Source organism: Dermacentor albipictus, chromosome 4 (assembly GCF_038994185.2).
Source record: "Dermacentor albipictus isolate Rhodes 1998 colony chromosome 4, USDA_Dalb.pri_finalv2, whole genome shotgun sequence".
Classification (NCBI taxonomy): domain Eukaryota; kingdom Metazoa; phylum Arthropoda; class Arachnida; order Ixodida; family Ixodidae; genus Dermacentor; species Dermacentor albipictus.
The window spans coordinates 165,859,607-165,872,377 of record NC_091824.1 but is presented as its reverse complement, the minus strand read 5'-3'; the positions used below and the strand labels follow the sequence as shown (position 1 = coordinate 165,872,377).

Genomic DNA, 12,771 nt, shown 5'->3' with positions numbered 1-12,771 from the left:
GTTTGTTCTTAATTTGTTCTCTTTTGTTTGTATACGTTCTATTGCCCCTCTGCTTGGACCGAAAGGTCTGCAGTATGTACTAAATAAATAAAATAAACCGAGTCACGACTCACCTGACATAAACATTCACTATCATTAAACGAACACCCATTTCACACGGAAAGCCATAAGCACTCGTTTTTCCCTTTAATGACGCGTGAATGGAATAAGCTGGGCCCTAGTATTACAAACAGCCCATCGTTAACTACTTTTTTTTAGATTAGCCGAAAATGAATTGAATGCTTCACAATTATGACGTACCTGTGTCACCATTTATTTTTGTGCCATTTTATTTGATTATATTGTGTACTAATCACTATTTCTTTAACGACACCTTAAACGTATCTTATGGATTACTACCTCTTGTGTATACCTCAGTGTTATAACTTGTATTACTTGCCATTACTGAGAACTATTGTTTATTTATGCAAATTGTTTACTTCTTTTCCTGTTGTAATTATTGCTTACCACCATTGGTATTTGATAGACTACCACATTACCCCTTGTAACTCTTAAATTTAATGCTATGTGTTATTGTGTAATTTATGCCTACCATTTTCTTCACCTTTGTAAATTTTCTACTTTTTTAATTACCTCTCGTTTTTTTCGTAACATTATCACAGTGTATTACGTCACTTTTCTGCCTACCACATTGTCTGCCTCTGCTAATTGCATGTCTAGTATGTGTAATCCTAATATTGCGCTATTATTGTTACATTGCAAGGTAACTATGTATGCCCTTCCTGTTATGATCCCCGATGGGATCGACAGTATGAATAAATAAAGTGCGGCAAGGCCGCTTCGCTACGCGCCACACTGGTTCACATGCAAGCGACGGCGCGGCGGTTGTCGCGGCGGCTGAGCGGCACCGCGGCGCAGCTTCGCTTCGCATGCTTCGTTTTGGCGCGACGCTTTACACGACGCTAAGAAAGGCATCCTCGGGTATCTTTCAACTTGTGCACTCTTTGGGGTATATCGCTGCATACGCACCGGTAAAAGCGGGTATAGGTAGCAAGCAGCGCCAAAATTTCCTTGGATTTGCTTTTTTTTCTATCTGCAAGCGAAGATTCCAAGTAGATATATTCCAAGATTCTGCTGTGCGAAATTCGATTACACCACCAAAGTTGGGAAGATCACTGCCGCTGTTCTTTGACCCCACCATGCACGAAAACGGTATTTACATCATTTGAAAGCTAGAATAAGGCAATACGCTAAAGCTCAAGCATGTGGTGCCTGAGATGGCTATTTGAATAGAGACCTCGAATTAACACAGGAATCTGACACTATATAACGTTTCTCTAGAGAGCACACAGGGATGACAGAGATGCCAAATTCAACACCTGAAACAGAACAAATTTTAATCTATGGCACAGTTACCTTCAACAGAGTCTGTAGGGGCGCGGGACTATCAGATCATTGACTACCTGATCTATGATAGGCTTGCATTCCACTCGCGCACGAATACAAACCAGTTGGGTCCCTTCGAATATTATTTGGCAGACATTCCTCTTCCACCTTCAAAAGCCCTTTGAGTCGCTCCATTCGAGTGACAGTGAAGAAATAAAACACTGCGAAAAATTGAAGAATCTGACTTTATTGGTGAAATTGTGCCCAGGAAGACAGGCAAAACTCGCAGCAGCGTGCACAATGAGCGACACTAATTTTGCGAGTGAAGTCTCAACTATTTACACACGTATCTTGGTACATGGCAGAGTAATCACACGGTGTTCGTGTATTCGGAAATGTAGAACAGGTTCCGCGTAGCACTAGTAATATGATTAGACAAGGCTCGCTATAAAATAGACCAGTAAAAATTTTCTGATGCTGTAGACGTGTCATTCGCTGAGCAACCAGTCATAACAGTGAGAACACGGTGAATGACAGTACATAAGATAAAAGACGACTAAAACAATGTATGTTCAACGGTAAATTGAAGGGTGTTAAAAAAGGTACACGTGGTTTAATCAGGCTCATGAGGAACAAGGCACATGGTCTCATTGTCTCTTAACATCATGTGCAGTATCAGAGCTATAATGTTTTTGGTAGTATGCAAGGAATGTTCTTGAACTAACTGAAACTCCGGCGAGGTAACCGACTCACCACCACCCTTCTGTCGCAATATGCACCAGTCCTGCTGTAATGTAATGTATTCCCATGATCTAGCGTTTGAAATGCCTTTCTAAGGACAAGTCCAGCAGCAGTGAGGGAAAATGACTACAACCATTACGATACAGATTCCAACATGTTTTTCGAAATTATACACGTGCGGGAACACCATGTGCAAGTCGTACAGTTCCAGGACAAGGCTAATAAGGCAGTGGCACTGTACACGGCATGGAAAAAATGATACAACAGCATGGGGTGGTGTATCAAGATGCAGCAGGAGCGAGTGAAAATTGCTTACGAGTTCGCACATCGTACGAGCATGTATTTCCCAGATGCCGTCAGTATGCATACGTGCAATTAGCAAACACTACTATCACCGATTTCCTCAATGGCAGTAACTTAATGTAGCAAGCATCAAGAAACACGTGTGGCTATGAAATTAGAATTGTTTAATGCACGTAGATGCTGATCATCAGTGCACTTTGTAAGTTCGCTTCTATTTTGTATAAGCAAGCCTACTTGACCGGCGCATGAGGCCATATGTACACGGTCGTCGTCTAACATGCCTTTTATGCATGTTCTATTTTTAAGCAAAGCTGCCCAGATATATGACAAACGCCAAATAAATGGAGGCTCTATTTACAATGATCACAGAAAGTAAGAGCAGACTTAGTGGTACACGGCCCCAGGTCTAGCTCCCATAGTGATCGTCTGCATGGTGCGGAGCCAGTGCACCGGCAGGCGTCATTGATAAACGTATTAAAAACATGTCAAGGTATTTAAAATACTTAAAATCGTGTTAAAATCGTTTTAAGCTGCCCGCAGGCAGGGCAAGCATTAAATAGTGGCAATCCATTGCTGAAGAACATTTATGCAACGTCGACTTCAGCTGGAATTAGCTCCTGACGAAGTCTCTTGCACGTGCCAGCACCCACACTGCACAGAGAAGGCAAACTTGCTATTCAAAAACAGAATAAAAACGAAATATCCATAACACTAATAGTTTAAGCATCCGGATCTCAATGTTGACGTCAAATGCCAGAAAACAAAATTGACCTACAGTTTATTGCATGTAATGATAAAGACGAATAAAAAATTACTTGAGGAACTTTTCTGCACGCAACAAAGGACGAGTTGGTGAACGAAGCACTGAGATAATACCTAGACTACACTTGATGCAACATTACACTGTTGTGTTCGGCGATGTTATATTTTTTGTTAATTCCATTCTTGGCTTCACCCCACTTGATACCACAGAGTGAAATTAGTGGGCCTATACAAAAACTGCTGAAACGGGGATATAAACACATTCTATTGAACTAAATGCCGAAGTTCTCAGGGTATATCCTTTGTTATTGAAAATAAACAACTACCATCTTGTGGCAGCCTGTTAAACAGTTGGTGTTACAGCAAGGAATATAGTCCCTTACACGTACTTGTGTATCTTTTCCCGGTGACCGCTTTTTACCGGCTAACAAATGTTAAACGTTATCACTCGGTGCAAGATGCGCCTGCATGCATCAGAACATTTGATTGTTGTAGTCGAGAATATCTTGTCTGTGTTGTCACCGAGCTTTTTGCAATACTGTGTGCGTGGCAGGAGGAGTGTTGTACATTCGAGAACGTGTGCGCGCACTAGCGATTACACTAGAACGTTCAATTACAAATGTATAAATAGCCGACCAACGCGTCCGACCTGAACATCGGATTTCGCCCATCCCCGACTGTGCTCGCCGCTGTCATGGTGCTTTGAGTGTCACTTGCTTTTTCTGGGCATATGTTCGCCCTACAAAGAAGTGCTTTTGTTACTCAGTTTTCATTACAGTGTTTCTCACCGTAACGATAATGTGACAATATTTCTGCACTTGACCGAGCGAGTTTCTGAAATGTTCAGCCTCGGAAGCTGAATGCACAAAACGTTTGCCAAGTGGGAGGTAGACAATATTTTTGCTGGATGTATTCTGTGGGAATACATATTTCTCTCGCTTGAGCATCTCATTCCGCCTTAGGGGCTCAGGCCTGATAAGTCACGACACTGCGACAACCGGCTAGTAGGTTGAAGATGAGCGATGATTACATACGTGAACAGGAAAATATTTGTGGGGCAGAAAAATTAAGGAACCATGGGGTGGGAAAATATTCGAAATATGAAATAGGAATATACATAATTTGATAATTCGCATTCCGAAATTGTTGAGGACTGATGGACAACAACAGTTTGTAAACCGGGAGAAAGGCCAACGCAAACGGAGTTTCATCCTAATAGAACCATCGCAGCAGAAAACAGTGATACGCAGACGAACATGTTACGGAGTGGAAGGCTTGAGTGGATCACTTCTGCACAATGCTTGCAGTCGTTGATAACCGTGCCCCACCTTAGGAAGCCAGCTAATTTGTTGCCACACTTTAGGCAAATTTATTATTTGGCCAGTCTCAATATGTTTATTATCCTTGACTAGTATTAAGTAGTAGTATAGTTTTTTAATAAGGAACTGTACTGTCTGCACGTGGCGACGCGCTGTAATATTCGAATTGCTGTCATTCATAGTGGATTAAGTACGTTTTTTACTTTATTATTTACAAGCGTCCGAGTTCAACTGACATCCGGTTCTTAATAGTATTAGATATATCGAATAACGCTAATTAGACTTTCGTTGCCAATGGACTCTATAAAAATGTATATTTCGTTATGTTTAGAAATTATGCATATACATTTCATCCAATAATGAAAGTTCGCTTTTATAAAATGTTCGTATTTGATAAGAAGATTTCACTGTTCTAACACCGCAAGGAAAAAGCGTACACCAAATAGTTTTCTTTTGGCCGATCAGAGCGTAGAGGTTTAAACTGCACTCCATCCAAGCGACTTCAGCGTTCCTACTTTTTTTTTTTTCTGACACAGTCAGACTTTATGAGCATTCTTTTGAGTCTTGGAACAAATGTGCTGGGATTGATGATGTGTCCATTGAAGACATCGATAGAAATATCGAAGTTCTAAAAGAAGGAGTTCTTTATATTTAACGCTACCATAGAATGTGAAAACAGAAAAGTGGAAACAAGAGGTGAAAGGCAGAGAGTGTAAGCTGACTAAGTGTGCGGTTGGCTACTCTGTACAGGGGGGTGGAGTAGCGGCAGAAATTATGAGAAAAGAAGAGAAGATTATAGTGTGAGAAATGCGTTTGTTTTTTGTTTCGATCGGTGCCGATTCTTTTAAAAAGTTCACTAGCGCTTTAGAAGCAGCTTGGGCCGACGTCGGCTGGGACCAAGGTTCAAGAATTCAGGCTTCTGTAAGGGGACGGTTGTCAATCATATCTAGGGGGGTGCTGAGGACTTTCCTTTGTGCACTGAAGTGACGACAATGCCATACAAGGTGCGCTATCATGTCTTTGCACTCAGACTTTCCATTCTGGACTCGTGGCGATTTCTATGGGATATGAGTACGCATTAGTAAAAGCGAGAGAGCTAATTGAGAGTTACCTCCCGTCGTGGTAAGCCATGTGGAAGGCGGAGCTTCGGATTAAAAGCCAGGGAACGAATGCGCTGTTCTTTAAAGTTACGTAAGCTCGCGAGCAAGTTCACGGAACTTTCTCGCTGCGTCTACTCTTGACATCGGTATAGCGACTGTTGTGTGAAGATTGGGGGGCTCAATGCTAGTTCCCAAGGACGCCACAGTGACTTCGCAATCATTGAAATACGATAAGATATTCTTTTCCTCAAATGTCTGATTTTAAATTTCTTTCGTGTCCACGACAATATCGTTCGTGTGGTCCACGGGTTAGTGCAGAGAGCAAACTCCAGAGGGCGACCTTAGAATCGCACAAGATAGACCATTTCTGGGGCGTTTCCCGTTATCAATTGAATTGCTGTACGCGAAGCTGGAAGTTTAGACAGCTGTCATTTATGTCAAGTGCGATGAAGTGCTTTATAAATTCCCATGAAGTCATCCCGCCAAATGGTTACCTTCAAATGCGCGCCTTGCATTTGCTGCCTAATAACCTGTGTACCTTGTTAAATATATCTAAATTCCGTGTATCCAAGCTAACGTTTGACAAGTGGTTCAACGAAAGAAAATGAATGTTTAAAATGCACTGTGGAAGATACAATGATAAGACCTATGGTGCTCAGTTGTCAGTGTGCTCACAACCGCATACCGTAGGTGTTACAATCTTATCTTGCAGTGTGTTTTCTTAATCACTTTTTCGTTGAACTTGGCTAACGTTAGCGGGAACACCATATAAGTGAATTGTGGCTTATAGAACACTCGCAGCCCACATATCTGAAAGATTAAGGAGTGTTGACCGTACATTAAAACGTCGAAAGCAGAGAAGGCCGTTTTGCATCCGCCCCTACTTAGACACAGCTGCTGTAGCTGCAAATTGAACCCGCAACCGTGTGGTGCTTAGACGCAGAACACAGCCACTGATCTGCCAGAATGGGTCAGCCCGTTATTAGCTGAAGATAGCGTGTCAACTGCATGCCGATGTTTCATCTATCACCGCAAACAGCGACTACATTACACATCAATGCAAATACCTGCGATGCAAGTTCCCTGTAGAAGCTCTAAACTTCTGAAGTGCAACGCGCCGATAACAGCGAAGCCGAAGACAGTGTTTCAATGCCATCCTTATTAGGAATTCCTCAACCTTGTCTAATGCTACCACTTCACTCCTGTTAGTGAGAACATGCAGAATAGGTATGGCACTCCAGCCAAAATTTGGGTAGCTTCACAACTGTACTGTGTATCCCGCCCCTATCGGTGCCCAGGACCTCCTACTGTCAGAATAGTCACTGTTAAGCATTGCATTGTATTGCATAGTTCATATTCTGTCACCCAAACACAGACAGTGTCATTTGCCAAAATTGTAGCCATCTGCAGCTGCACGGACACAGACGAAAGTTATCCGCTTATACTGCGTGTAAAGCACAGGTTCGAAATACTAAGAACCTCTACAGCTATTTTACTACATAGAACTTGTTTAGAACTTACTGCTTAGTGTCTGAAATCATAGAAATTTCGAACGAAAAGTAGTAGGAACTCTACTGCTATAAATATTGACCTACTGAACGAACGCTGAGCCCACACTGCTGAGCAACCAGCAAAGAGAGCAGGGCAGAAGAGCCTTAATATATGCACAAGTCGATGCGAAGCGCACACTGACCATGTGTTCAGTCACATTTTGTGCAACCGCCTGTTTGCGAAGCTCTTCCTTGAGTTCAGCGACTTCGCGCTCTGCTGCCTCGAGGCGCCTCCGCAGGTCCATGGTGGAGTCTCGTGCGGCCTAAGGAAGGACAACAGGAACAGTAGATGGCAAAGTAACACTGTAGTATCCTGTACAGCCGCTACTTACGAGCTGAACCAAACTCTTTATCCTTGTCAGGCACCAAGTAATACTGTCCATTGAAAATTTTAGTGATCACAGTTATTGAACTTTCATAGTCATGGGAAGCGTACAGCTTCAAAGTGGAATAATTTGTTATTCATTACCGGGTTGTCAGGTGCACAGAATATGGACTCCATGAAAGAACTCAATAAAGGAACGTGAGATATGAGAACGTGAACTATTTCATACTTATAATACATGAAAAGCACCTATCAACCAATTTGAAAGGCATGCTTGGCTTGAAAAAAAAAAAAAACTCATGAAACGCATGAAACTCGTGCGTCCGAACATCCAGATGTCTATCTGCCAGCTCGTTTTACTGAAACACTACACATATTAGAACTTGCAGTACGTACAAGTGTCATCAGAGGTGGTTCAAAATGTATGCGAGACAGTTTAGATATTTTCATCGGTCTTTTTGCCCATCTTAGCTTGCACAACTTGCACAGAATGCCTGGAAGAAATAAACTAATACCCCTGTCACGCGGACGCCGCTAAGTCCTTTTAACTCCCATCAACCAAGGACATCTTTATCTCGAGGGAGATGCGTGCCGTGTCACACGGCAGTCCTTTAGCAAAGGAAGTTTAAGGAGGTTCCTAGCGAAAGGAGATGGAAGATCTCCCTTGCAGACTGAAGAGAGTACTCTTGTTCCCAGCGTGCTTGAATTTCGAGTCAAGAAATCACCCTAATTTTTATTAATTTCACTTTTACCAGTAATTATAACTGTCCTTATTGCATATAATATAGTATTTGAACACTGACAAAGATATTTGAGTTGAGCAGCTACGTTCGACTCTCGAAACGGGCGTTCTCGGAATGGCTGCTGCGTTTGCCATGACTGCGCCATTTTTTGTTGTTTTGGTCAACGCGATCGCATGTCCGCATGCGCAATGAGTGATTCACGTCTTTCCCAAGAGGAGCGCAGCCGGCCGCCTATTCCACGAATGACGTGAACCGAAGCGGAAACTTTTTAGCAATAGATAATGTGTTTCTTTCATGACTGCGTACGAGGTGAGCAGCGCCTCATGGGCCCCAGCGGCAGCTTTCAAAAGCTCGCTTATAGGCCGTGTGACACGGAGGTAACTCCTTTGAGGTGACACTGCCTTGCGGTCCTTTAAGGGAAGGAAGTTTGAAGGAGATCCGAGTTGCTCGTGTGACACTAGTATAAATGTGCTTGAAATGCCAAAAAATGCTCTCAAAGGAAAGTAACATAGCCGCAACCTACTAGAGATACTGCTAGTATCTCGAACACTCTCGACCTCACACTTTATGCTGAGCCGAAACCAACTGCTAACGCTACCGTCCTTCCACCTTTAAGTCATCACTGTGCTATTCATTTTACCATTAGTGCGAACCATCCTCAAGATATCAGGAAAAATAAAACCATACTGGAACATAGGACAGCAAACTTCGAAGCCATCAATTGCGAGTTGCGTACGCTTCTTGACACATTATTGACAAACTGATGATCGTTCTGTTCAAACTAGTTGTGACACGCCTGTATGTCTCAACTTTGAGTTTGACCTAGTTGGTGTTTACCGCTTGTCATGTTGACTAAAACACGTCTGTTTGGGACATATGTGTTTGGACAGAAAAATTGGGACATATTTTCTGATATAGCAAATGAACGAATATGTTTCCAGTCGTGCCTATTCCTAAACATGCTTCTGCAACTCACCTTAACGAAGCCATTAACAAACATTTTTGGGAGCCATTAATAGGCAACTTCCAGAGTTATGCAATTATGATTATCCAGTCATATTCCTAATGAAAGTCGATACATGTGGTGTTGCTGAAGTTCTTAAACACGTTTCCGCGTACATTTCGATTATACAGCAAAATTTTCAACAGTCACTCAGCACAGCTAAGCCCTTTGCCTTAACATAGGAAGGATGGGAGGGCAACTCCCCTCCACAAACCTGGTAACAAACTCGCTTATCGACACGTGTTGCAAACTGCTGGAGTACGTTCTATTCGAAAGCCTCGTTGACTTTCTTGAAGGTAACATTTTCCCCCTGCACATCATGGCTTTAGGAAATTATACCCATGCAAAACGCAACCCGTATGTTTCACTGATCAGTTGCATATAATTTTTGATCGTTATTAAAGCACTGAATGCATTTCTTTATATTTCTCACAATCATTCAATAAACGTTACAACATTCTCATCGACAAACTAAGCTAATGAATAATGATGCTAATCTTTTAAAAATGGACCAAATGTATGATTATTCGCTCAGAATACGTAACTGCTAACGGCTACCATTCCCCGATGTGATCTTTTGCCTCCGGTGTGCTCCAAAAATCGGTTCTGGGTACTTTTCTGAATTAAATGGTTGCTTCAGCCGAAACAGTCTTAATGCTCCAGACTCCTTAATTTTGTTTTATGAAACGTTTGTACGCCCGAAATGGGATATGCTGCATCAGTCTGGGACCCTAATTACATAAAGTTACGTATTTTAATTAGTTCAGAAATGTCGAAGTTTTGCCCAAAAGGCGAATCGGCGATTGCGACAGCAAATCAGTAAACTATGCGAAGTAAGTAGTTTTATTGGTGGTAAAAACTTCGAAACGTTCACTTACTATTTGAATTAACAAGCACGGTGTCAACGTGCACAAGGACGAGCCGTACAATGTATGCACTTGTTGGGGGAGTCGAAGTGCCAACATTTGAATGACAGCAGATTCGTGAGTGCGCTAGAGGTACCTTGTACATTTGAACAAAGCAAAGAACTGTGCAGAATACAAGGTATGATTACCCGGCGGTAGAGATCAAGCCGTGTGATCTCGCAGGCATTGCGGACGCGAATTGCCATCTCCCGGTCAGCACTATCGCGCTGCTTGCGCAGCTCCTGCTCCAACTGTTTCACCAGGCCCTTGTAGTCATTGACTTGGGCTTCGTTTGCGGCAGCCATCTTCTGCGCCCACCTACAAAGCGTTTGTACACTGGCAGATCAGTAAGCGACATCTCGGGTTAGCAAACTTCATTATATCGAAATCGGATATTAACCACTTGCTGCATGGTGTCTCGCATAATACACGGAGCTGCTGCAAACTTAATAAAACCCTAAAGAAAGAATATTGCAATTATCGGTAATATGTACCATGTATAGAAATAAAATATACAGGGAAAATAATTTCAGGTAATTTTTATTCCTTAATAATGTACAGCTCGAGCTCATTGCACAACATGGAACACGTTCCCTAGTAAACACTATATTCTTACGATCTTTACAATAAATCAACACGCGAAAAATACCAGCGAGTTAGCCTTTTGTCAGCCTACTGTAGTGCTGTGAACAATAAAGGTGGTCGGGTTGTTTTGTAAGGTAGACTAATTGTTGTAACGTATAGGACACAGCATGTACTTGTAACTTATTTTATGAAGGGCAACACTCATTTGCGATATCGCAAGAGAACGAATTCTGCGGCATAATGTTTTTTACAAATAAAACGTTTCTTAGCACTGTTATTGTCATAAATTCCTATGGAAATGAAAGTGCTGGCAATGTTACGATAAAAAAATTAAGCCTGCTTTGTTACAAGAGATAATGAAAACAGCAGCCCAAGAAGTCAGAGGAAAAGAGACTTCTCTGGCTTGCGTTGGTCTTCTAAGGGCTACGCAAAAAGCAAGGGGTAGCATGAAGCGTTCTAAAGGTGCCGGCCCAGATATTTGGGCTGCCAATATTCTTTTCTTGAAAATGGCGGATATATTCTTGCAGGTTTTCTGCAATTCCAAAACCTTTCGGCATGGTGACAAAATATAGTCCAAAATGTATGCCGTAATAAGTACAATACATGACACTTCTGTATGAAGTCGCAACTAAGCGCTTATCTCGAAAATTTAAGTTTGGGCATATCTGCCTAAATAAAACCTTGTCTTGTTTTGTTTCACAAGGAAATGCAAGATATGCTGTAAGGGGTTAAGTGAGAAGACTTCAGATTGAAGGGTCTGTATTTGGCTAGATAGAGTTCACATAGCTTCTAGCGACTGTGGCATGTGTGGATGTTACCCTCATGATGTCCCCCATTGAGAAAGTAGGCGTGTAACTCTTAAATAGTTCGTGGGAAGTGGCGTTTCTGAACATCAGCATACATGACAACCACTAAACTTAATTGGTATAATCCCGTGGAAACGATACCAAGGAGTGGCAGAGCACAATTTTTTAAAGTTTGCCGCAACGCCTTTTGAGACATACATATGTATTCATGAGCAGCAGCTACCTTGTAGGAGTTAAGACTGACAAGCAGCAGATGGTTTAGATTACCGGCAACATTCCTTTAGATCGAAGGCTTCGCTAATTTTGTGTGCTTCAAGAACTTGCTCGTAGAAAGTTGCTTAGAAAGAGTGCTCTTCATGTATTCTTTCGCCATCATGGCTTCCAAGAGGAGGTTTGGAGACCGAAAAAGCAAAAGGTTTATGCTAACAAACTTTTTTCATCAATACTGATGCAACATTAAAGTGACTGCAAATTGTAAACGTGTTTAAAAATTTGGAAAGTTGGCAAGTATTCCATCAGGAATACGAATTCCCTACGTTATCAAACACCGATAAGTACCATTGCATCTGGAGAAATAGGAGTGGGCTTAGAACAGATGCTGCCTCCTACAAAGACATCGGATGCAACGCTAGAGCTCTGGAGACTAAATACAAGGACTGCTTCGTATGAGTGAGCGGCAACACTGGCTGAAGCACCGACCACCGAAGGATGAATAAAAACACGCACGCGAGCTGGCCCCGGGTATCCTCCAGATCCCGCTCGAGTGCCTCGATGGTCTCGAAGAGCTCTGCAGCATCATCTGCATCCAAGGCTGCTGGTGCTGCCCCTTCATCAGCAAGGGAACCACCACGAAGCCCTTCACCTCCACTTGCACGGTGCCACCGCTCAGTGAGCCGACGAACAGCCTTTTTGCAGCGAACATGGCGCGATTCGAGCTGCTGTGGCACCACTTCAATGGCAACAGCCGAGAACTTCAGCGCATTGAGTGACTCCTCGAGCATCGACATGGCTGGGCAGATGTTTACTACCAGAGAGACTTGCGCACCCGTAGTGAAGTAGGCCTGCATCGCCTACAAAAATCCAGAGATGAAAAAAATTACGCAGATCCAATGCACATGTTGGAATTAGCGTGAAGCAAAGCTATCGGGAAGCAGGTAATATGCATCTCATTTGTATTTAATTATGTTTATTTTCAAATTATGCGCAATGTTATCAATTGTGTATGCACAGCGAGTCACTGATT

The 12,771-nt window shown here is 42.5% G+C and overlaps 1 protein-coding gene across 1 annotated transcript in view; it reads right to left on the bottom strand.

Annotated features, from left to right (window-relative positions):
* Nucleotides 1–1,613: 1,613 nt before the first annotated feature.
* LOC135899945 (kinesin-like protein KIF20B) overlaps nt 1,614–12,771 on the bottom strand; it is a 31,969-nt gene continuing 20,811 nt past the window's right edge. The window contains exons 7-10 of the mRNA XM_065429321.2: nt 12,255–12,598; nt 10,287–10,455; nt 7,305–7,424; nt 1,614–3,081 (exon numbers count right to left, since the gene is read on the bottom strand). Coding sequence (XP_065285393.1) covers nt 3,031–3,081; nt 7,305–7,424; nt 10,287–10,455; nt 12,255–12,598 — 684 coding nt within the window. The 3' untranslated portion in view covers nt 1,614–3,030. The remainder of the gene's footprint in view (nt 3,082–7,304; nt 7,425–10,286; nt 10,456–12,254; nt 12,599–12,771) is intronic.